A 24,645-nucleotide genomic window follows, 5' to 3' on the forward strand; every position below is an offset into this window, starting at 1 on the left:
ATTAAATGCTAGGGATATAAAGCCATCAACAGTGTCTGATACTTCTCAAAGGCTTACTTTCAGTCCTCATGATTCCTAAATAAACGTGTTCTCCAGCTATCTTCAACGTGTGGGTTCTGGCTGTAAATCCAAGGGCCAGCTTTTCCTTTTCCTTCTCAAGGGTAAGTGAGGGACAGAGGACGTCACTTTCTCTTCCTCCCAGGGGCTCTAAATTCCCAGAGATGGCACAAAAGCACTGCCTGGGCTTGTGGTGTCCAATGGCAGAATACCAGGAAGCCTCTTGGCCCATGGCACATTGACACCACTTCTGCAAGCTGCACAACGTTCACCCAAGAAACCCTTTTCTCCTTCAGGAAACAGATACAGTACCTGCTGTTTCTAAACAAACCCTTACTAGTATACTTTTGCAGAAACATAAATTCAAAGTAAATTAGTACCAGTATCAGGAAGTTATTTTAATATCTTTTTCGCCATGATTGAATATATAAAGATAAGGGAAGTAATGTATTCTTCTGCTGTAAAGATGGGTGGAATATATCAAAATCCACTCGTTGAATTTTCTTTAAATAATCCTCTAGGGAAACCTAAAAAAAGGAGAATAGTAGTTGCTAGATCATAAAAATTATCAAGTCTTTCCAACAAACAAAAAAAAAAAACTACCAGCATTAAGTCTATTCTACTTTCCTGAGATGATTTTACACAATAAGAATTTAAATGAGATTTGAAAAGGGATAGAGAAAATAAACCTCCCCACAAGTTTCTATTGGACCAAAAAGTGTATCACAAAGCTACTGCTGAAAATACCAAGCCTCTCCTAACAGCATACAAGAGATTTGGCCAAGACACAACATCTTATAACTGAGTCTGTGGAGTAAAAGCAAGATTTTTCATCTGGGGTGTTCTCAGTGGTGGAGCACAGACTGGCACATGTGAGGACCCTGGATTTAATCCCTAGCATGAAAAAAAAAAAGTTTTAATCACGGGAAAGAAAACATTCTTCTCACCACAAATGCAGTGCTCCATAATGGAGTTCAAGTCGCCTTTTAAAAAATTGTTTTGTGAAATGTTTAATGGGTCTGTGAGTTCTTTCTAGAAAACACGATTTCTAACCAGGGAGAATAATCACAGGTCTCTATAAATGTCACCCTATAAATGCGACAAAGTTTTTACATGGTAGAGGCAAGATAGAAAACACCACAAGTACTCTATTTTTTTGTTTTCTGTAATATTTTTATTAATTTATAATTTCTTTTATTTTAATAGCTTTTTTTAATTAAACAAGGAAGTCACTTAGTTTTGCCCCCCTGCAATTCTGCGGCACCACTCCCTTCTCAAACATGTTCACAGCGCCCCCTAGAGTTCTGCAGCAAAGAACCGGGGAGTTCTGCCACAGCAGATTCAATATACAGAAAAACAGAAAAGTAGTATACTTTATTAGACTTTTCATACATTTATAGGCAGATGAGCACACAAAAAGACAAGTGTAGTACCTGTTTTCCAATTGTATCTGTATGTACAACAGGAATTAAAATATGTACGTGAAAACATACAGCTACTTTACTTAATATTAGCAAAAGTCTTGGACATAACCCAGAACTTTTTCAATAACAAAATATTATTCATAAGATACAATATCCTGGGCAGGGGAGATGGCTCAGTAGAATAAGCACTTCCCTGGCAAGCACAAGGGCCTGAGTTCAATCCCTGGTTCCACCAAAAAAAAGATACAATATACTGTTGGGAAATGAAAGTACTACAGCTAGGCACGATACAGAAAAATCCTAGAAACATTAGGATTATGTATGTCCTAGAAGATAAATAGAAAATTATTATAATTTCTCTATATACTTTGGAACAGTGGTTTCCTAAACTGTCTACACATCAGAATTTCATGAGAACCTTTTTTCTGGAAAATCTTAAAATCACATATTCTCCTAGGAATGGCTTTTTCCTCAAATCCAAGAATCATATTTAGTAAGAAGGCATGAGGAATCTTTTTTAAAAGATTTATAGGTTATTCCAATGCAGCCAGCTCAGCGTAGTTCTGCAATCCACTTTCTAGAGCCAGTGCTACAATATGGTGACATAATTACAGAGGAAAAACTAAGAGGACAGGAAGAAATGTTTTCTGGCACTAACTAGCCTACAATCCTGTGAGGTACTCTCTCCTTTTATTCCCATTTTATCTGGGTAAACTGAGGGTCCTGTGGCAAGAGAAGGCAAAGCAGACAACCCACTACAGTCTGGCCTTAGAGTGAGTAAAATGACAACTCCACTCACCAAACTCTGGGAAACACATCTGACTGAGACCAAAAGTATCATGTAACTAATAAAGTTCACCATAAGGGAGAGAAACAAAAACAAAAACTCCAAATGAAAGAACTGCACTGGGGACTTCAGAAAATAAAAAAGACATTATACCCATCTGCTTCACTAATTATTTTAGTCTTCTCTGCTAAAGTACTTACCGTCTGAAGAAAGGCAGGAAATGCTTTCACAGGAACACTTTTGTGGAAGGACCTCGCCTAAAAAGGAAAAGAAAAGGAAACTGGTTTGAAACATTTCTGCAAATAAACAATGTCCCTCTGAAAGTGAACATAAAGCAACAACAGAAGCTGAACAATGTGACTCCAGCCACTCTGCAAAGCAAGAAAATAGCTCATCTCCTGTATTAGTTTCCAAAGAAAAAAGGACTAAGGGAAAAGTAACTGATGTACAGTATTAAGAATTCTCTTCTTTCTTAAAGACTGGCTTTGACAATTTCCAACAACTTTACATCTCATAATAACCTTGAAAGTCTAACTCTGTCACAAGGGGTAAATGAGGAGATAGTTGCATTAACAAATCCCAGCACTGTCCTAGCTTAGACTGGCGTGACCTGCTGTTCAGCTATCAGGTCTCCTTTGGTGATCGTCCTGCCTGTGTGCTATACCTTTGACTCATTTCACAAGACAGGAAGAGTAACGTCCTTACGTTATTACTTCAGTTTTACTTTCTTAGATGTAACTCCCTGGGAGATCACGTCGCCAATTATTCATCCTGGGATTCAGAGGCCCTCCTCTAATTTCCTCTATCCCACCCAACTCCCTGCTACGCCAGGCTATGAATCCCTGGTGCACTGAAGCTGATGCACACCATCCTGCATCTGCCAGGCCCATTCTTGGCCAGTCTTTGTATCATCCCTTACATGAGAAGAGAATGCACCGCCTCTACCTCCTGACTCTGCACTCTCATTTCACCCCCAGACTACTAAAACTGCTTTAGATCACTGATGATGTACTACTTATTAGTCTTTTTTTTTTCTCCTTAATCTCTCTGCAGCATTTAAAACGTTGCTATTCCCTCTGTCCCTTGGTTTTTAAGATACTAACTCTTAGTGTCCTTTTCCTTCTCTGTAAGAAATAACCCTTTCTCCCTGTACTGATACATGGATGACCCACAAGGCCCTGTCCCTGGTCCTCTGGCCTAGATGCATGTTCTCTGTGAGCAACCTCAAGGAGGTTTTCCATCTACTTTTAGCTCTGTGTGTGTGCGCGCGCACGTGTGTGACCCCCAAATCTACTCTCTCCAGGCCTAACTTCTGTCAAAGGCATAATTTTTATTGCTCATTAGCCTTTCTTGCTAAATGACCTCTGATATCCTCAGATTCAAGTACAGAATGTCTAGCAGCCAGTCCAAAGATCAGCATCAAGCACACCACTGCTTTTATACTGCACCTTGGAGGGGCACCATCATCATCTGAATTCTCTGTGCAGTCTTTGTCTTCCCACCTTCCTGAGTTGTCAATCCAATCATTTACCAAGTCTCACTGATTCTGCTTCAGTTGTGTATATCAGCACATAAATACCTATTTTCTTTAAGTCACGTTTCCCCTGGAAGTCACCTCCCAACCCTCAAACCTTGTTTCCATAGTGCTGGCAGGTGACAACACTAATATCACCTGCATACATGGAGTCCCAGCACTCAAGAGGCAGAAGTAGGAAGACTACTGAGTTCAAGGCCAGCCTGAGTGAGTTTAAGACAGAGGGAAAAAACCTGTCTTAAAAGCACTACTTTAGGAACAAGAAGCTTATTTACCAGCAACTACTGTATTGCAGCAGGCAGAAGAGAGCCACATTAAAACAAGATGAGCAGTACCAGGATGGGGAGGGCTTTGAGGCGATGATGAGTGCAGACCACTCATTCAACCAGTTTAACTTGGAGAGAAAAGAAGAAACATAAAGGCCCACAGGCTGCCTGTGAACGCAGAAGGTAGGAGAAAGCCAGAACAAATCAGGGAGCTCCCAAAGAGGCAGCAGAAAGCAGCAGCCCACAGCGAGATGGCTCAGTGGACTAAGCACCTGCTTAGGCAAGCAGAGACCAGGGTTAGATCCCCAGTACCACATGCTGCTCCTGCCCTACCCCTGGCACTGAGTTGGCAACAAAGTCAGGATGTGGTGGTACAAGCCTGTAATCCTAGCACTGAGGAGACTGAAAACAGGAAGAGCACTATGAATTTAAGCTGTGTAATGAGACCCTGTACCAAACATTTTAAAAAAAAGAAAAAGAAAGAAAGCAGCAGCCCATACCCAAAGTCCTGAAGAGGAGGAGATGAAAGCTGCCCTGGCAAGGCCAACAGACCATGGGACACAGCCTGCGCACAGAGCAGAGGAGCTCCGCTGAGAAAGCCAAGGCGCAGCGACCAGCTGTGGTGCATGCACCTGCTCAGGGAGCAAATGGGAGAGTTTTTACTTTTTTTTTTTTTTCCGGTGGAAACAGGGATTGAATTCAGGCCCTTGTGCTTGCCAGGGAAGCACTTATTCTACTGAGCCATCTCCCTGGCCCCTGGGAGAGTTTTTAAAGTGGGAGAAGTTTACAATAGTTCCCGAGATAAATGGGAAATCCAAAAGGAGTAGACACTACCAAGGTAATACCAAATGGCCACATCTAGAACAGTAATTTCTAATTGGCTGGGCTAAAAGCAGCTACTTACATGTTCTAAGTGCAAGTGTGCCTGGCTGGCAATATCATATATCACATCTCTCACATTTTTATCTTGATTTCTTCTTAAAAAGTCCTCTTGTGAAACACCATGCTAGGTGAGAAAATACACACTATGTTAAGACCCTATAAGCACACCTAAAATTAATGCAGCTCTAGAAAATGGGCACTATACAGACAGAATAGTATGAACATACAATGCCTGTTTTTTAATCTGCATGAGTGCACAGGTGTATACAGAGAGACACATATACACCCCAGGAAGATGCAACAAGATGTAAACTAATAACAGGTATAGATAAAACAAAAATACAAAAAATAAGAAAACAAACACAAAAAAATTTAAAAGAATTTCATATGGAAAATGAAAGTTCTAAAAAAGATTTTAAGCCAGGTGTGTGGCACATGACTATAATCTCAGGACTCTTGGAGTTCAAGAGAATTCAAGCCCTGCCTGGAGTAAATTCAGCAACTTAACTCAAAACAGGGGAGGCGTATGTTGCTCAATGTGAAGGCCTTAGTTCAACCCCCAGGGGATTGCTGTCTCTAATAAAACCAAAACAAGCTAAAGTGAACACTAGGAATAATTTCTGAGATTGCTTGGAAGAGACTAAGACATCAAAGTAAAGCTGCGTCAGATGAGGGTTCCTGGACATTCTTACTCATAGCTCCTCCAGGGACTTATAAAAAAAACTCTACCACAGAGCACATCCCCGGCTCTTTTTAATTTTTATCTTGGAATAGTCTTGCTAAATTGTCTAGGATGTCCTCAAACCTGTGATCCTCCTGCCTCAGCCTTCTGATAGCTGGAATTAGAGGGAGGTACCATTATATCAGGTCCTGACAGATAAAATTCTAACTGGATCACTATTATAAAAGGAAGAACATTTGCAGGAAGCAGTAAACATTCCTGTCAAAGCACTTACTGGAAGAGACTAAGCAAAGAACCAAGAAATAACTTCCCATATTCCTGGGATGAATTGTGAGAAGTTACAAACTTCAGCCTTACCAGCATACAAATGTCCATGGGAAGGAACACTTTTCTTCTGCCACCATGGTAGGGCGTTGCTCTCAAGCAAGTGACGATGCCTTGTGCTTTTCCTATGTGACTTGCAGCATGATCTGCATGGAGATCCTTTATACCTATGGTTCAGAAGTTAAAAAGGCTACTCTGTTCTCTTTCAGCACATAAGTCAATAGAGCATAGAAAAATCACCTAATGAAATAAAAATATGTACCCTATGTTTTATTTCTGAAAAACAAGATTTGTGTAGGAAAAACTAGGCTCCAGGTAAAGGTGATCATTTTCCTACCAGCAAGTATTAGAATTTTAATCAGCAATCACGGAAAATAATTACAAGTCTTCTATTTCTTCTCCATGGTGCAATCCCCACATCAGCTAACTTCAAACACAAATATTCTGCTCTCTGCTCCTTTCTTATGATGGTAAACTAAGGTCAGACATGGCCCCTGAGGTGCAGAGAGGACAGCTCAGGAAATTCGGCGAGGACTTGTATTTCAGAAATAACTCCTCCCAATGCAATGGTACTGTCCTTATCCAAAATGTTCTCCTCAACCTGTACTGTAACATCCTATAACTCAGTGGTGTCCCAAATTTTCTGATCAAGAAGATTATGGGGCCACCGAGGAAAGTGATCAACGATGTACAGTGTGCCTAAGGAGAGTCACATGGAGAGAAAACATTCTCTCAGGCTTTCACAGAAAGCAAATTGGTTAAGCAATGGCCATGACTCAACCACATGGCTGACACTGACAAAGGATCTACAAATTGCGGTACAAGGTCTCAGGATAAGTCCTGAGGGGATTTCACTGACCTTATCAGATCCAAACATTCTCTCAGGCTTTCACAGAGAGCAAATTGGTCAAGCAATGGCCATGATTCACCTATAAGGCTGACACTGACAAAAGATCTACAAACTGAGGTACAGGGTTTCAGGGTAAATTCTGAGGGGATTTGACTGACCTTGTCAGATACAAAAGTTACATTTTTTGTTACGTAGGGCTTGCTTTATCTTGGTCTTAACCATCCAGCAAAAAAGTATAAAAACGAGGTATAAAAAGTAAAGCCATACTAATATGCTGAGCTGTAAAAGGCTCAAGTCAACAACTTCTGACACTGCCAGTCTTGTGGATAACCCACTACTATTATAGACTACTGGACTATATTGGATTACTCTGGGTAACATAAAAATAGCTCCTACAATATATGAATGGCAATGGAATACAAATCTCTGACAAAAGTAAACAAAAAGGGGATATAAATGGACTGTTTTGTAGTGGAAAAAATATATCTATATACAATAGCATAAATATACAGCTACTTTCTCTTAGTTCAATGAGAAAAAGGTTTTGAACTAATAGTGTTTAGACAAGATATCATGTCTGCATCTTGTACTAGGAATAACTACTACAAAGACAACAATATGCAATGTATCGATTATTGTAACTGTACTACTAACCTGTTTTGAAAATATTTCATTGCTACTTTTTTCAATAAAATTATTAAAATAAAAAATGTTCTCATTAAAACAAGATGTCATTAATTTGGAATAAAGTCAGAGAAGAAAAAGGACCATCAAATTTTTTTCCAGTACTGCAGACTAAACCCATGGAAGGCCTACCACTGAGCTATAACCTTTTATTCTTTTTATGAAGATGGGATCTTGCTCAGCTGCCCAGGCAAGACTTGAACTTGTGATCCTGCTGCCTCGGCCTCTTGAGTGGCTGGAATTAAAGCTTCGAGCCACTGCTCCCAGTTAAAATGTTTTTAAAAGAGGAGGAGAGAGAAAAATCTCACAGAAACTTTTATAAATGCAGTTTTATTTTTATACCTTTTTTTCTTTTACATGAAGAAATGTCATTGATAGAACAGAAGTTAGGGCATGAGCCTTTCAAATTATAAGAGATGCTACAGTAAAAAAAGAAAAAGGAAAGCTATCCTATTATTTACTAGAGTTTTTCCATGAAATATCCAGAGTACTTCTGTGACAACTCAAGCACTGTATTTGGAATGTCTGCACTGCACTCCCAAGATAGATATACACAGAGAGATATAGAAAACAGAGATAGAGATATAAAGAGACTCTCCTCTGACTTCTTTTTAAGTGTCCTTTTAAGTACAGTACAAAAGCAAATTCCAGTGCTAACCTATTCAAATTCAAACTTAAGAGGAAAATCTAAAAGGTATTTTCATTTGAAAAAAGAACTATGAAATAGAAAAACAACTTACCCAATATTTCCAGTGTTAAATACAAGAGAGAGCTCTGTGTGTTTTCGGCATAATTTTCAAGTTCCTGGATATTACGATATGCTTTGTCATCCAAATTTTTTTCCTACAGTAAAAGAAAACACAAATAAAGTTTGCTGAATATCAATATTTTATAAGGAAAAAATACTATTTTTTCCCTGAAAATCTTTTTTTTTTTTTGCTGTAACAGGGATTGAATTCAGGACCCTGTGCTCCTGAAGACTACATACGAATACAAAAATCAGCCAAGAATGGTGGTACATAGCTGTAGCCTTGGCATTCAGGAGGCTGAAGCAGGAAGATTGGGAGTTTGAGGCCAGCCTTGGCTCCACAGAGAGCTCAAGGCCAGCCTGTACTATCTGAGACCCTGCCTGCAGGTTCCCCTCAAAAAAAAATAAATAAAATGTTTAAAAACATCACTTATAGGGGCCAGGGAGATGGCTCAGTGGAATAAGCGCTTCCCTGGCAAGCTCAGGGCCTGAGTTCAATCCCAGGTTCTGGGAAAAAAAAAACAAAAAAAACAACACTTATATTTTCTGCAGTATAAAATAAGATTAAAATAACTTTAAATCCAGGAGTGGTGGCATATACCTATAATGCCAGCACACTGAGAGGCTGAAGCAGGAAGTTGCAAACCCAGCTTAGACAACTTAGTGAGACCTAGCTCAAAATAAAAAATAAAAAGGGGTGAGGATGCAGCTATATAGTCTCATGTGAAGATCCTGGGTTCAATCCTTTGCACTGCAAAATAAGTAAAAAATAAATAAAATAAAAAGACTACACAACTGAAGCCAGGCCACAGACCAATTAACAGGTTTGTCTGGACCCAGAACTCAGCTCTAAGAATACAGCAGTAGAACATTCCATTCTCTAGAACTGTTAGAATGTCTTCATTCCCTCTATATAACTGAAGTTATATGAATCCCCTCTCCAGTATTTGATAGTACTAAGGAATCGTAAGCAACTTTTTAAGGTACGATAACCATATTGTGGCTAGGTTTCTGAGGTCTTTATCTTCCTAAGACACATGCATTTGCAGCTCAAATGATAATCTAGGTTTTACTTAAAGAAAATTTAATAGGAATTAGTGAGGAGCTAGAATATACATGAAACAAGACTAAACGTATTTTGATAACTATTAAAGTTGGGTGATAAGATACATGAAAGTGTATTATTCTCTCAACTTTTGTACAAATATAAAACTTTCCATTAAACAAACAAACAAACAAAAAAAAAACCTAAACTAAATTGGCCATGGTGGTGCACTCCTATAATCCCAGCACTCAAGAGGATGAGGCAGGAGGATCACTGTGAGTTCAAGGCCAATCTGAACTATATTACAAGACTCTGCCTCAAAAATCTGGCATTGTGGCATATTCCTACAATTCCAGTTCTCTGGAACACTTCAGCAGGAGGATCATAAATTCAAGCCCAACCTGGATAATTTATTAAGACTCTATCTTGAAATTTAAAAAAATAAATTTTTGAAAGGGGACTAATTTTTTTAGTTTTTATCTATTCTAGATATTAATCCTCTGAGAAATAGTAGGCAAAAAATATTTTCCCATTGTGTAGGTTTCTCTTTACTCAGTTATTTCTTTTGCTGTATAGGTTTTTAATTTGACATAATCCCATTTGTTGATTGTTGCCTATGCCAATGCCTTCAAGAATTTTACATACTGACTCTTCCAGTAGATTGCTTATTTATTTTGGGGGTTTTTGAGACAAGTTTATACTATGTAGCCCAGGCAGGCCTGGAGCCCACGGTGATCCTGCTTTAGCCTCCTCAGTACTGGGATTATAGGCAAAATGCCACCACATCCATCCAGGCTCTGTTTTAATATTTACAGTTTTTAAAAATCTATTTTGGTTATGTTTTTGTATATGGTGAAAAATATGGGTCTAGCATCTATCTTTTGCATGTGTGTAGCCAGTTTCCCCAGCAACATCTATTAAAGAGTGTATGTTTCCTCTAGCATATGGTTTTGGCTCTTTCGTCCTTTGACCAATGATCAAGTGTACCTGGGACAGTTTCTGCATCCTCTGCTCTGTTCACTGATTCACATGCCTGTTCTCCTGCCAGTACTGTACTGTTTTTGTCACGAAGTTTTGTAATACAACTTGAAATCTGGGACTGTGATGCCTCCTGCTCTGAACTTGTTACCCAGGATTCTTTCTGCCATATAAAGTTTATGGTCCCATATAAATTTTATGACTGTTATTTTGAGTTCTGTGAGGAACTGCTGCTGATATTTTTTTTCATTTGGATTGCATTAATCTATTTATCAGTTTGGTAGTACAGCCATTTTAACAACACTGGCCCTCCCTAGCCAGGAATAGGGGGTATGTCCACTTTCTGCTGTCTTCTTCCATCTCCTTCTTCAGAGTACCATGCTGTACTTTTTGTCACAGAGGTTTTTTCCTTCCCTTCTTTGGTTAGGTTAATTCTTAAGTTTCGTAGTTTGGGGTTTTGCAAGAGGAACAATACAAGACCCATTTTATAAGTTTTTTTTTTTTTTTTTTTTTTTGGTAGAACTGGGACTGAACTCAGGCCCTTGTGCTTGCCAAGGAACTGCTTATTCTACTGAGCCATCTCCCCAGTAGATTATTTTATAATTTATCACCCAAAGACTCGTATACAATGAGTGCAGGAAATGGGTGCAAGAAATCTGCCCACACAGTAAAGACCAAAGAATTCCTCTGAGGGTCTGGATCCCATGACAATATCCTACATGAGTCCAGCTGAAGACCAAGAGCCCATAACAGTACCTCCCACAAGTCCAACTGGAGGCTTAAAGCCCATGACAATGTCTCATGCAAGCCTGTTTCACAGATCTGTGCTAGGAAAGCCCAAAAGTCAGATGTCTTAGTTGTTCTTCTCTCATTGCTGGGACAAATACCTGACACTCATGCTTAGGGAAGGAAAGGTTTGTTTAACTCAGTTACTGGAGGTATCATAGATTAAAGCAGCCTGAATTACATAGCAAGACCTCAAGACACTGCTGTCCTGCATTATAGGGTTTGGAAGAAAGGCTGGAGCACCGCTGTGTCCAGGATGATCTGTTCTATACCTCTCAGAAAGCACAGGCTAGCCAGTTTAATGGTTCATGCCTCTCTGGCCCCGCCCCTCAGACCCCACCCTGGTCCTTTAGCCCTGCCCCTTGAGTCACTCATTGCTCCTCCACTGCATCTGCCCCATAATTTACATGAGGCTTTGGGGGGACAACTAGACACAAACTATAACATCTGTGTTGGAAGCTAGAAAGTCTGTGACAGGAAGATGAAGGATCTGTGCTAGCAGACTGAGGGATCTGCATCAAAGCCAGGAAGCAATGCTCAAGGTAAACCAGAGCTTCCCTGAAAAGTACCACAGCCATCCTCAGCAACAGTGAGGTCCAGAGCTCCTCCAACAACAAGGAAAGCTAAGCTCCCATCTGAAAAGCCAATGTGACAAGCTTCTGCAGGAGACTGAGCTGTGCACTGCATTCCCCTCCAGAGGCAGGAAGTGATGCTCAAGATAAGGACTACAGCTCCCCCAAGGTGAACCGTAGCCATCCTGAGACAATGAAGTCCCAAGCTCCTCCTCCAATGAGAACAGCGAAGTTCACTAGGAAAGCCAGCATGATAAGGACCCCAGCAGAATAGCCCAAGAGAAACAGCAGCTTCCAACAGCTTCTCCAAACAGCCTCCGTACCAGCCTCTCCAATTCTGCCTCTTATGCTGCTGGCAATAACACACCCAGTAGCACACAGGGTGTAACATTAACCACTAGTTGGCAATCCACCACACTGAATATGTAGTTTTTCTTGAAGTTATCATGAATGGTATTGTCCCAATTTCTTTCTCAGTGAATTCATTATTGGTGTACAGGAACACTATTGACTTTTATGTGTTGAATGTATATCCTGCGACCTTGCTGGATTTATTAGCTCTAGGTGTCTGCTGATAAGAACTTTGGGGGATTTTTATGTAAATAAGCATACTGTCTGCAAAAGGTAGTGTGATCTCTTTCTTTCCTATACATATACCTTCTATCTCTTTTTTGTCTTATTGGGGGGGCTAATGCTTCAAGCACTAATTGAATAGGACTAGTTGATACTGGACATTCTGTCTTGTTTCTTATTTTAGAGGAAAAGCTTTCAGGTTTCCCCACTTTATGATGCTGACAATAAGTTTGTCATAAATGGTTTTTAACAGATTGAGATAAGGTCCTTCTTTATCTGTTTTCTTCAGGGTTTTATCATGAACAGATATTGACTTTGTCAAATGCTGTGTCTGTTGAGATGATCATATAATATTTGTCCTGACTTCTGTTTATGATGCATTACATTTATTGATTTGTGTATTTTGAAATATCCTTGCAATACTAAGATGAAGCCTATTTGGTCTTGTATTATCTTTTTAATGATTGTTGCATTGTTTGCCAGTATCTTCAAGATCTCTGCATCTATGTTCATTAAAGAGACAAGCCAATCGATTTTTTTAGTTGAGTCCTTGTCTGATTTTTGGAGTCAAGGTAATACGACCACCATCTTCCAGGAATGAGCCTGGCAATGCTCCTTCCCTTCCAATTTCAGTAAAGTTTGAGGAGTATTGACATTCTACTGAACTTCTTGTAGAATTCAGTGATAAATTCATCAGGTTCTGAGTTTTCTTAGTTGGCAGGATTTTTTGTTTTTGTTTTATTACTGCCTTAAGTTCATTGCCTGTTTTTGGATTATTCAGTTTTTTATATTTTATTTCAGTTTTAATAATCCTTATATTATCTAAGGATTGATCAGTTTCTTCTAGATTCTCCCATTTTCTACGTATTTTCAAAATAGTTACTAATGATCTTCTGCACTGCAGTGACATTGTAATTTTTTTCTTTTTATGAATAACTTTATTTTAGCATTTACAACTGAAACTCTGGGAATTCAAAATTAACGTCCTTGCCTGTGAGCTTCTTACAGACACCAGAGAATGTCTCAACCTTGTGCTCTATGTTGTTCTGCTGGGCCTTGTCCAGGTGACCTTGGTGAGCCGGCTGCCGTCCAGCTTCCCACGGATCCTCTTGCCCACGATCTCACTGGGGAAGACCAGGTCCTCCAGGATGGCATCGTGCACTGTGGTCAGCGTGCAGCTTCGGGGACTCTTTTGCTTATTTTTCATGTGGCTTTTTCCAGTTGGCTTGGGCAGAATTCTCTGTGCGATGAAGACCACATGCTTCCCACTGAATTCCTTCTCCAGTTCTCATACTAGCCAGATCTGGACTTTCTGGAAAGACTTCAGTTGGGGAACTGGGATGAAAATGATGATTGTTTTCCGACCACTACCAACTTTGACTTCCTCAGCTGCCATGATGTTGAGCTCATGCGGCTGCACCTTGAGGTCTGAGTTCACCTCCAACTCTGGCAAGGCCTGCAAGATGCCAGACTCAAACTCATCCAGCTTCTCACCATTGGGCTTCACGATTTTGGCACGCGAGCTAAACATGGCAAGAGCCTTACAGAGCGCCGGCTTAGGAAGATCTTTTTTTTTTTTTCTGAGATAGGGTTTCACTATGTAGTTCAGGATGGCCTCAAAATGCCAGTAATCCTTCTGCCTAAAGTGCTGGGATTGCAGGGGTCTACCACCATGCCCAGTGTCTTTTTCATTTCTAATTGCACTAATTTTAGTTTAGTTGTTTTTTTTTTTTTTTTTTTTTTTTTTTGGTAAGACTTGCTATAGTCTTGTCTATTTTATTTTTTTTAAAGAATCAGCTCTTCATTGATTATATTTTTAGTCTCAATTTCATTAACTTGTGTATTGATCTTTATGATTTCTTTCCTTGGACCAGTTTGGATTTGGAGATTTCTTGTTTTTCTAGGACTTTAATGTTTATCACTGGGTTATTAACTTGGGCTCACTTTGTTTTTCTGATTCAACAGTTATAAACTTCTCTCTTAAGACTACTTTCACTGAATCCTACAGGTTCTGGTATGTTTTCTGGCATGATCCTTTAATTCTAGGTACTGCTTATTTTTTTTTTTTATAACCTACTGATTATTCAAGAGAATACTGCTTAATCTCCATGTGTTTACATACTTCCTATGGTTTCTTTTACCACTAATTTTTAGTTTCCTAGCACTACAATCTGATAATATACATGCATAGATTAATTTTAATTCTTTTCTATTTAAGCAACCTTTATGGGCCAGAATGTGGTCTATTTTAGGGAAAGTTCTGGGTACCCTTGAGAAGAATGTGTATTCTGTTGTTGGGTAGGATGCCCTGTAACCATCTATCAAATCCATTTGCTCAAAGGTATAGTTCAACTCTGATATTTCTTTCTTGACTTTTTTTCTGATTTAGTTACTATGTCTATTTGTGGTAGTGGGATATCGCATGCATTTGTTTTATAAACTTGGGTACACCAGTGTTCAGTGCACACATTTATATTTGTTATTTGAATGTTTGAATATTTCCCGTTGAATGTTTCTTTAATTAGTTGTAGTGACCTTCTTTGCCTCTTCTGATGAGAGTCCACTTTGCCTGAGAACAATATTACTATTTCTGCTTGTTTGGGGGCTCCCATTGCATGGAATACTGTTTTAAATTCTTTAATTTTTAGTCTATGAAATCAACCAAAAAATGAGCAATGAAGTGAATAGACATTTCTCAGAAGTACAAGTGACCAATAAATACATGAATATTCTACATCTTTAGTTTATATGAGAAATGCAAATTAACAGAAAACTGAGATTCTATCTAGAAAGAATGGCTATACTCAAAAATCAAATAACAAACACCAGCAAGGCTATAGTGGAAAAGGAATTCTTTTACATTGTTGGTAGGAATGTAAACTAGCACAACCACTATAGAACTCACTATGGAGATGCACCAAAAACTAAAAATAGAAATTCCATTCAACTCAGCTATCCCCCCTCTAGATATCTTCCCCGCAGAGGTAAAGACATCATATTTAGGTATTACATGCACATCCATGTTAAAAGCATAACAACTGCTGTGTTTGAAGCAGCCTCTACATCAAACAACAGATGAAGAGATAAAGAAAATGCGGCATTTACACACAATGAGTATTATTCTGCCATAAAGATAAATGGAGTCATTTGTAGGAAAATGAATGAAATCTTGAGACAATGTTAAGTAAAATAAATGAGATACTCAAACTTAGATATTGGAGGATATGAGAAATAATGTGAAGAATAAAACAAAATGTAAGTAATTAGAAAGAGTTCTTTTTCAAAAGGGATGAGGTCAAGAGATTGAGGGAAAGGGTAGCAAAAACAACTAAGATGCGTTATATACACATACTAATTCTCTATGACGAACATTAACGTTACTACACTACAAATGTGTGCTAATAAAAATCAAAAGAAATTTTAAAACAGAAAAGGGTAAGGTAAGAGGAGGAGTACTGTGAGTTCAAGGCCAGCTGAACTGCAGTGAAATTCTGTCTCAAAAACAAAAAAAAAGAGAAAGAAAGAAAATAAGACATTGTTAATTATTTTGTCTTGATTGGTTCATATTTTATGTATGTGTTGAAATACCACATTGTATCTCATTGATATAAACAATTATTAAATATTAAGATAATTAATTAGAAGAAAAATACAAAGACGTAGAAATATAGCTCAGTGTGAAGACCCTGGGTTCAGTCCCCAATACACAAAAAATAAAAATAAAAAACCCAAATTGCTGAAGTATACTTGTGTACATGCCTCTGCCTAGGTGTCTGTCATTGTTTACTATCTCAAGGTGACAAAGCAGAGGAAAAGTGGGTGCCACATAGGGACAGAATACAGGTAAAACAGCATAGTTCTCGCAAAGTTTCCTTCTTTCAAAATACCAATATACACATTAAAACATTTGTTCCCTGAAGAACTAGTTTAGGGTTAAAAAAGAAGAAAACAGTAAGACTGGGACAATTTCAACTTACTCGTTCATCAATAATTTTCATAAGCCATCTTTTAGTCAGATTGTGTCTTCTGACAGCCTGAAAAGTAAGTGTTAGAAGCTTTTATAAAGTATTAGATATGACTTCTCCAGATCAGTAAAGACAAACCAAATACTAAACTAGGTAAGGGAACATTTGTAACAATTCATCACCAGATAGACAGTTGTACTAAGTACCAGAGAAAAAAGAAACAGCACTACAAAACATTTCAAAATATTCAAGATAATATTTCTCATTCTCTTCCTCTATCTTTGTGTGTGTGTGTGTGTGTGTGTGTGTGTGTGTGGCCAACTCAGCCCACCCTGGGGGTGGGGCTGGCACAGCATGTGGTGCCAGGTATCGAACCGCAATCCCCACAAACTTGCCTAAGCTTGTGTAAGCAAGCGATTTAGACTGCTAAGCTATCTTGCCGGCCCTCTTCTTGTCTTTTTTTCCCTGTATTATTGTTGGTCATTTAACAATTCCACATTCAAATAAAAACAAGAAATACTAAATTTTTCTACTGTACAATGTACCTTTTTTATAAAAAAATGTATCTAGTACAGGGTCTATATGGTCTCACTACATAGACTGGACTTGTAGTGATCCTTCTGTTTTCAGCCTCTCAACCACTAGGATTACAGGCATGCGCCAGCACACCCAATCTCAGTTGTATCTCAGCATACCCCAGGGACAGGGCCAGCACAACTCACTGGGGATTGACCCTGGTCCCTGCATCTGCCTAAGCTGGCACTTTAATCCACTGAGTTATCTGACTGGTCCTGTACCTTACATATTATATAAAACCTTTCTCCCACAAGATAGTCTATTTAGCAATCACTACTTTTCCGAAAATGAAAGAGTAATTAAAAGTCAAATGAAGGCTGGGAAGATAGCTTGGTGGTCTAAGTGCCTGCCTGGCAAGTGCAAGGACCCAAGTATATCCCCGATACTGCATGCTGTGCCAGCCCCGGAACCCTGGGAGCACCATGCCAGTCACCCTTATAGTAATAACAGGTATAGTTCCATGACAACAAAAATATGGCTTTGTTTCTGAAGGAAATCAGAGATCAAGATAAAGGAAGAAGGGCCAGCCAGATAGCTCAGTGGACTAAAGTGCCTGCTTAGGCAGACACAGGGACTGGGGTTCAACTCCCTGCATGCAGTGCCGGCCCCGCCCCTGGAGCATGCTGAGATGGCAATTAAGACTGGGTGACTACAAACAGGAGAATCACTATGAATCTGCTCTGTGTAGTGAGACCCCGTAGAACCTGTACTAAATACATTTAAAAAAAAAAAAGATAAAAGAAAATGCTTAAAAGAAGCCAAGTTATCTCCTGAATAAAGTATCAATTTTGGTAAATGAAGCCAATAAAAACAAAAATCTTGGCTATAAAACATAAACTCAAACAATTAATATTCATATACAAAGAAATTAAAAATCCTGGGCCAGGGTGATAGCTCTGCAGCTTAAGCACCTGCCTGGCAAGCTCAAGGTCCTAGTTCGATCCCTGGTACTTAAAAAAAAAAAAAAGAAAGAAACTGAAGATCTTATACAAGATAAAGAAATTACAAATATCCACATGGTGGAGCACACCTATAATCCTAGCACTCTAGGAGGCCGAGGAAGAAGGCTCACACTTGGGCAATTTAACAACTTAGTGAGACTAGGGGCAGGGCAAGGAGAGTATAAATACTCAACTATTTTGTACCCTGGAAATACCAGTGAAGCACTACAGCAAAAAAGTGCTCTCTAGACAACATAATGTCACCATCCGCTCTGTGACAAAATCTGACTTCAAAGACTCCACAGTGCCAGACAAAATGGTGAACACTTATACTATCAGCTATTTGGGAGGCTATAGCAGGAGGATCTCAGGTTCAAGGCCAACACGGGCAATTTGGCAAGATGCTGTTTCAGGATAACAAAATAAAAAGGGCTGCTCAGTGGTAGAACACCCCTGGATCTAAGCCCCAGTGCTGCTCAAAAAAAAGTAAACATCTTACTAAAACTGGACAAACTGGTAATCCTCAACTGACATGTATGCAAACATACTTTAAGTCAGATATATCCTCTGGTATTTAAAGAGAAGTCAAAGAAAGATAATTTTGCATTAAAGGCATCTCTGCTCTTCACCATATTCCTGACAAAGACCAGATTGATCTATCATCTGTCTGTTCATCCGTCCATCCGTCCGTCCATCCATCCATCCATCATCTCTCTTTCTTCTTTCAAGGTAAGACCAGAATCTCTCTCCCTCCCTCCCCCTCTCTCCCTCTCTCTTTCTGTCTTTCTTTCTCTTTCTGTCTGTCTGTCTTTCTTTCAAGGCAGGGTCTCACTATGTACAGCCTGCCTTGAACTCACTATGTAGCCAAGATTGGCCTCAAACTAAGGTAATCCTCCTGCCTCTGCCTCCCACATGCTGAGATGACAAGCGTGTGCCACCTCGCCTGGCTATGGCCATGCAAGTGTTAACACAATCTTCCGCTGCAGTCAGGCTTACATGCAAATAATAAACATGAAGGATTTCTGGAGTTTAGAAAAACTTTTCTCTCCTCTGAGTCACCTAGCTTGAGCCTCCTGAAGAGGAAAGGGAAGAGGTAAACAACAAATTTAATTCACAGCTTCCCATCCACTTTTTCTTCTCAGTCCCCAGGGTAGGGGCAAGGTACTGGCCTTCTATCTTTACTGAGGCTCTGTGGAGTCAACCTGGGGCCCCAGAACCAAGCCTGCCTCTGCTAGCACAAGCACTCCAGACAAGAGTACCACTGTCAGGTCTCTTGGCAGCTCCTGTTACAGAAACCCTCTTTTGGCACTTATCACATTACAACGGGGTCACAGATCAGTGACAAAAGACATTTCCCTTCCTCTGTTCACAGTTTAGTGGCAGTGATGGTGAACCTTTCAGGGCTTTCAATGAAAACAAATAGCCAGCTATGCTACAGTACCCACACTATAGGTTTGCCACCACTGGCTTAGCATATTTCTAAACTATGCACAATCATTTATGAATGAGAGATCAACATGCCTGCTTCGCTACAAAACCATTCACGGTATACGTTCAGCTACACAAATGATACTAAAGCCCAGTGGTGCGAACCTATGACACAACAGCAGGCTACTGATATCACTGAAGCCCTAAAAAGCTCACCATCACTGTTTTAGCCCACAGGTTCCCATTTTCTTAATATCCAAAATTCATCCATAAATGGGCAAGTTTACAAAATAGTTTTAGATCTGTATGTGGAATGTGCTGAGAGTAGGTCTCCTTTCACATACTGCTCCACAGTCATGAATGTGGACTTGAAGTCCAGAAACTGGTGTAAGGAGCTACTATGTAGAGAGAATAGAAAATTTACCTTTCATTGCATCAAAATTTGCCGGACACAAATTCTACAACTAAATGTAAAGAAATACATGCTAACCCGTAAGACACCAAGTCCCTTTTATTCCTTATTAAAGAAATACACCAGACTGAGGGAGGAAGATCACAAATCTGAGGCCAACATGGGCCATAAATTGAGTCATCCAAAAGTCGGCTCTCACAAGTTAAAAGTAGTAGTTTCTTTTTCTTTATTTTTACCTTCCACAGTTCAATGGCCACAGGCTGATGTGGTGGGTTGTCACAGTATATATCTTCTACGGCTTTTCTCCAAAACTGCATTCGCATCAGTCCGATTGTTTTCTCAGAAACTGAGTCCTTCACCTGTAAATATTTTACAACAACTATTTACAACTTTAAAAAATGCACCATGTATAGTCTCAAAAGCCCATATTTTTGAAGGGATTCTTTGAGGCAATAGGCTCCCACTGGCTTGAACTACTAGTGGCATATGCATCACTGTCCTATCAAGCAGCTTGTACCACACGATGGGACTGTCCCATGTGACCGGATGAGACAGTCATGCACATTACCACTAATGGTTCAGAGGTACCTGGCACCAAGAAACATGAAGTATGGCCCCATCATGAAGGTGTTAATTAATGGAATGGTACTCTATTATGATTACAGTGGAAGATATATGACCTTATGTTTTTTAGAACCTATAGAACTATACACCAGAGCAAATTTGGTTGTACATGTCTTACATGAGAAACCCAAAACATAAAAAGCAAAATAAAAGATAGCTAATAGGAAACAGTGAGATAGAACTTTTGTATATGGGAAGAGACAGAGAGAATGGGAGAGAGGAAAGGAAAAGAGAATTTTAAAAAGAATTAATATGTGTTATATGCATGTACCAATTCCTCAAGAGGAATGTGATCACTATGTACTACATACATGATGTAATTTTTTAAAAAAATGTATATATACACACAACACAGCCTATCTGGCAGGTGTGACAGCCTGAGTTTGATTACCAGTACAAAAAAAAAAAAAGCCTACAAAGCAAATAGGACAAAATACTGACAAAAAGGTGTATGAATATTATTTGTATTAGTCTTTTCTATGTGTAAAACTACTTTTAAATAAGTTTTCCGAGGGGCTAGGGCATAGCTTAATGATAGAGCCCCTGCCTTAATATGTATGAAGTCTTGAACTTGACAACCAGCTTTGTAAACAGTGTTCATTTGTTTAATGACCCCGGTAGAAGGTAGATTTCTTAGCAAAATTCTATGTTCCAGTCCCAGTGGCGTACACTACAGCAGTATAGCAGCAGAACAAGCCTTTTAAAAACATGGCCAGAGGTGAAGTCTATCATTGCTCAGACCCTCCAGGGGCTTCCCTTCTAGAGGAAAGGCCAAAAGCAGCTCAGTGGTCTCCAAGGCCTAATAACCAATCAGATCCAATGTCATCTCTTCCCAAGCTCCCTTCACTCCCCCACTGGCCCACACAGCCTTCTCCTGTTCTCTGAGTGTACCACGAGAGTGCGCCTCAAGACCCTTGGGCTTCCTCTCTCCCTTCCACCTAGAAGACTCTGCCCAAATATCTGTGGCTCGCTCTGCACCTCCTTCACACCTCTGCTCCAGGGCCTCCCTCTTGGTGAGGCTTCTCCGGACCAGCCTGTATAAAAAAGAAACCACTCTGTCCTCAGCCTTCCCTAGCCCTTTATCCTACTACAGTGTTCTCCACAGCAGGTACCTCATCTGGTACACTATGCAGTTATTTATTTGTTCACAAAGCGCGGGGTGTTTGCATGTATTTAATGCTACATCTGTGGGCTTCCAACAGTAGTTAGTATACTTTAGACACTAATTGTTGGATAAACAGATGAATATGACTATATATGCAAAGAGGAGACAAGATGCTCCTAAAAAGTGATAGACAATTCTGGGAGAACCTTAAGGGTTTACTTCATTAAAATGAAACTTAATTAGGTGTGGTGGCAGGTGCTTATCACCCCAGTATCTGAAACCTGAAACAGGGGGGTCACAAATTTGAGGACAGCTTGTACAATTTAGCAAAACCTTGTTTAAATAAATAAAAATCACATATCTCATCTGAACATCATTGGGCATGATAGCATAAGCCTGTAATTTCAGCACTCAGGAAGCTGAGGGAAGAGGATTTCAAGTTCAAGGCTGGCTTGCACTGTGTCTCATAAAAAATTTAATCATTTAAAAATTATACCGGGAGACCACAGTGGGGACTTTTATGGCTAACTTGTGGCTGACTCAAGGCTGGGGATGGCTCAGATATAGCTCAGTCGTAGCCTACAGAGCATGTGTGAGGTCCTGGATTCAGCCTCCAGTACCTCAAGAAATAAAGTAAAAACTGTGTCTGGCTGAACATGCTGATGCATAATTTATACCTAAGAAAGGATAAGGTGAAAAACGCTGACTCACAATTGACAGGAATACACCAGAGGGAAAAACAGCTAGTAGATACTGCAGATTCATGGTTGGGATCTCAGTTGGAGCTCAGTGCCATAAGTTTATCTTTTATCTACTCCTTCTTCATTTCCTATCACATTCAACACAGAACCTGAACCAAATCGGCCGCTCTCTTTAAAACCCTACATCCCTCCCAGCCCCTGCACTCCCAGTATCTGACCTCTCCATTCAATTTACAAGACGAAGGCCATTCTACCTAAACTCCTTCACTTCTATCTCCCATTTTAATTTGTTTTATAGCCATATACATTTATTACATTTCAATAAAAAAAGATCTCTCTCTTGTATCTTACATAAAACTGAGTATACGCTAAGATCTGGGTTTGCTAGAATTGCTTCCATTCCCCACTTCACATTAAAGATAAAACTTCAATTTAAAAATTGCTATACACACGTACATTATACACTTATTTAAGGAAATATAGTTCTACTATGAATAACCTGTTCAATTCACAGATAAACGTGTACTCTGAACTTTGAGGTATTTAATATCCTCAGAAAAAGAAATTACAACTCCAGAATGGCAATTTCCAGAAACATTAACGTCACCAGCTAGTTTAATTGTGATATAGAATTAGGCTTAAATAGCAGGAAAAAGTCCTAGTAAAAAACTTCTAGTAGAAACCTTAAACATGTCTCTCGTATAAGTTACAACTACCAGAATTTCTCTGTTCTTCGGCATCAAATACATTATATCATCTTCTCACAAGTAACAACTTAAGGAATCTTATACCAGCCTGGGCCAGTTCCACATTGAAGGCCCTCAGTGCAAAAGCAGAGCTTCGGGATTCTGCAGGGAGCAGCAGGGAGCATAAATAACTTTCATAATCACGTTTCCTACAACAAATACGAGAGAGAAAAAGGTAGTTATTGTTTACTTCCCACACTGCACACAAAAATACTGAACCAAAATTAATTAGGAACAAGGAGTTTTTTTTTTACTACAGAATAATAGACCTGACATTTCTTATCTTTTTATGACTATTTTTCCACAACTATGAAAAATGTATCTTCTCCCATCTTAGGCCAGTTAAAAAAGAAATCTCAGTTTGTACTTACATAGTTTTGTTTTGTTGGGGTTTTTGTTTTGTTTTGTTTTGCAGTACCCAGGATTGAACTCAGGACCCTGCGCTTGCCAGGCAAGAACTTATTCTACTGAGCTTTCTCCCAAGTACTATTTACATAGTACTTAAAGTTTTGTTTTATTCCCTTTACTTTTAAGAAGAATTCAGATAAGCTACAAAAGAAATCAATGAAGTAAGCAAGTATTGGTGTGAACTCAGTTTTTAAAATACAGATATACAGAATGACACAGAAACTGATGCAGGCGGCCTGTGTACACATTTCCCAGCAGCATTTGCTGTAAAACCCTGGAAGCAATACTCGCCCCCATAGTCCCAGCACAGGAAATGCACGGGGCTCCTGGATCCTGGTTCCTAACACTATTCTCTATGAAAAAAAAAACAAAAAACTAGAACTCCTTGGAAAATGACTGATTCCAGAGGTGAGTCATGGAAAACACAAGGCAAGCCTGAAAGACCTTCTTGAGCAGGATAAAATGAAAAGAAAAGAAACACTCAAGAAATGGAGGAACCGTTAAAAGTCTACACAAGCTGGGCCGATGGAGCCTGCAGCAATTCGAAAACCGAACTAATAAATCCGGCAGTGGAGTAGGCCTGTCGTCTCCACTACTCAGGAGGCTGAGATAGGAAGCTCAGCGGTTGGAGGTCAGCCTGGACAACAAAGCAACACTGTCCTAAAACAAATACTAAGGAACTAGAGGTGTAGCTCAATGGCAGAGTACTTTCCTAGCATACATGATTTTTTTTTTGTTCCTCGCATGCCTTCAGGGCACGTTTGGCCAGCGGGAGAGTTGTGAGGTTCGAACTCCAGCCACCTGAGGCTGACAGCTTTGTGGAAGCAGCCACTTAAAGGACTGAGCTAGGCCCAGGCCCCCCTTAGCATACATGAGACCCTGGATTTGAGCACCAGCGTGCTCTGTCTTTCAGGAAATACATATTACCTTTCCAATCGAAATCTAAGGCAGTTCTGTCATTCCAGTGCTTTGCAGAAACCCGTGAGACCAGGTACGTAAAAACCTGATACTGTACACTTCTGCAAATGAAGGCCAGGGGGCACCTTGGCCACCAGTCTCTCCAGCAGTCGGGCCTGGGCTGCAGGGCAGGCACCGCCACCTCCGCGGATACTTGTGATCCGACTCCCAAATGCCCAGACTGACACAAAACTGAGGACCGCAGAGACACGAAACGCCTCCAGTCTCTTACTGTATTAATTTACTCGAGTGACCCTCAGGCTAATTTCCTTTTCTGGACCCCGTTTTCTTGTTTATTACGGCAGGTAATAGTGACTTATTTTGTGCTCACTGTTCCTCAACTATGCGGCAGGCACTGCTGTAATTTGTAACAGACTGCCTGTAAACTCCTTCTAACAACGCAGGACGGATTAGAAGGACGCAAAGGTAGCTACTGTGGCCCTTAAAAATAATAACCACGTGTCTCGTGGGTAAAGAGAAGCGCGCACGCAGAACCGCCCACGTGAACGACGTCGGGCGGAGGGCTGCCGGCGCCTCGCTCCCCGCGCCCGAGGTCCCCGGGCCGCCCCTCCCGGCCGCGCGCGGGTCCC

At 40.0% G+C, this 24,645-nt stretch overlaps 1 protein-coding gene and 1 pseudogene across 5 annotated transcripts; both read right to left on the reverse strand.

The window, feature by feature from the left end:
* Window positions 1–414: 414 nt before the first annotated feature.
* Ndufaf6 (NADH:ubiquinone oxidoreductase complex assembly factor 6) lies at window positions 415–24,461 on the reverse strand. 5 transcript variants are annotated; one of them, XM_023701376.1, is made up of 9 exons: window positions 24,387–24,461; window positions 22,710–22,839; window positions 19,751–19,873; window positions 16,170–16,226; window positions 8,231–8,333; window positions 5,990–6,123; window positions 4,973–5,074; window positions 2,469–2,525; window positions 415–584 (listed from the first exon to the last, which is right to left on the reverse strand). In XM_023701376.1, exons 3-9 carry the CDS (start codon window positions 19,835–19,837, stop codon window positions 456–458), a joined length of 669 nt encoding a protein of 222 aa, XP_023557144.1. In that variant the 5' UTR covers window positions 19,838–19,873; window positions 22,710–22,839; window positions 24,387–24,461; the 3' UTR covers window positions 415–455. The 5 variants fall into 5 exon arrangements, with proteins under 5 accessions (XP_023557144.1, XP_012372385.1, XP_023557142.1 ...); XM_012516931.2 differs by having other exon boundaries at window positions 22,740–22,839; window positions 24,387–24,460; XM_023701374.1 differs by lacking the exon at window positions 24,387–24,461 and having other exon boundaries at window positions 22,736–22,835.
* Window positions 13,143–13,723, reverse strand: LOC101583320 (annotated as a pseudogene).
* Window positions 24,462–24,645: the final 184 nt, after the last annotated feature.

The sequence above is a fragment of the Octodon degus genome, unplaced genomic scaffold, assembly GCF_000260255.1.
Source record: "Octodon degus isolate 3935 unplaced genomic scaffold, OctDeg1.0 scaffold00134, whole genome shotgun sequence".
Classification (NCBI taxonomy): Eukaryota; Metazoa; Chordata; class Mammalia; order Rodentia; family Octodontidae; genus Octodon; species Octodon degus.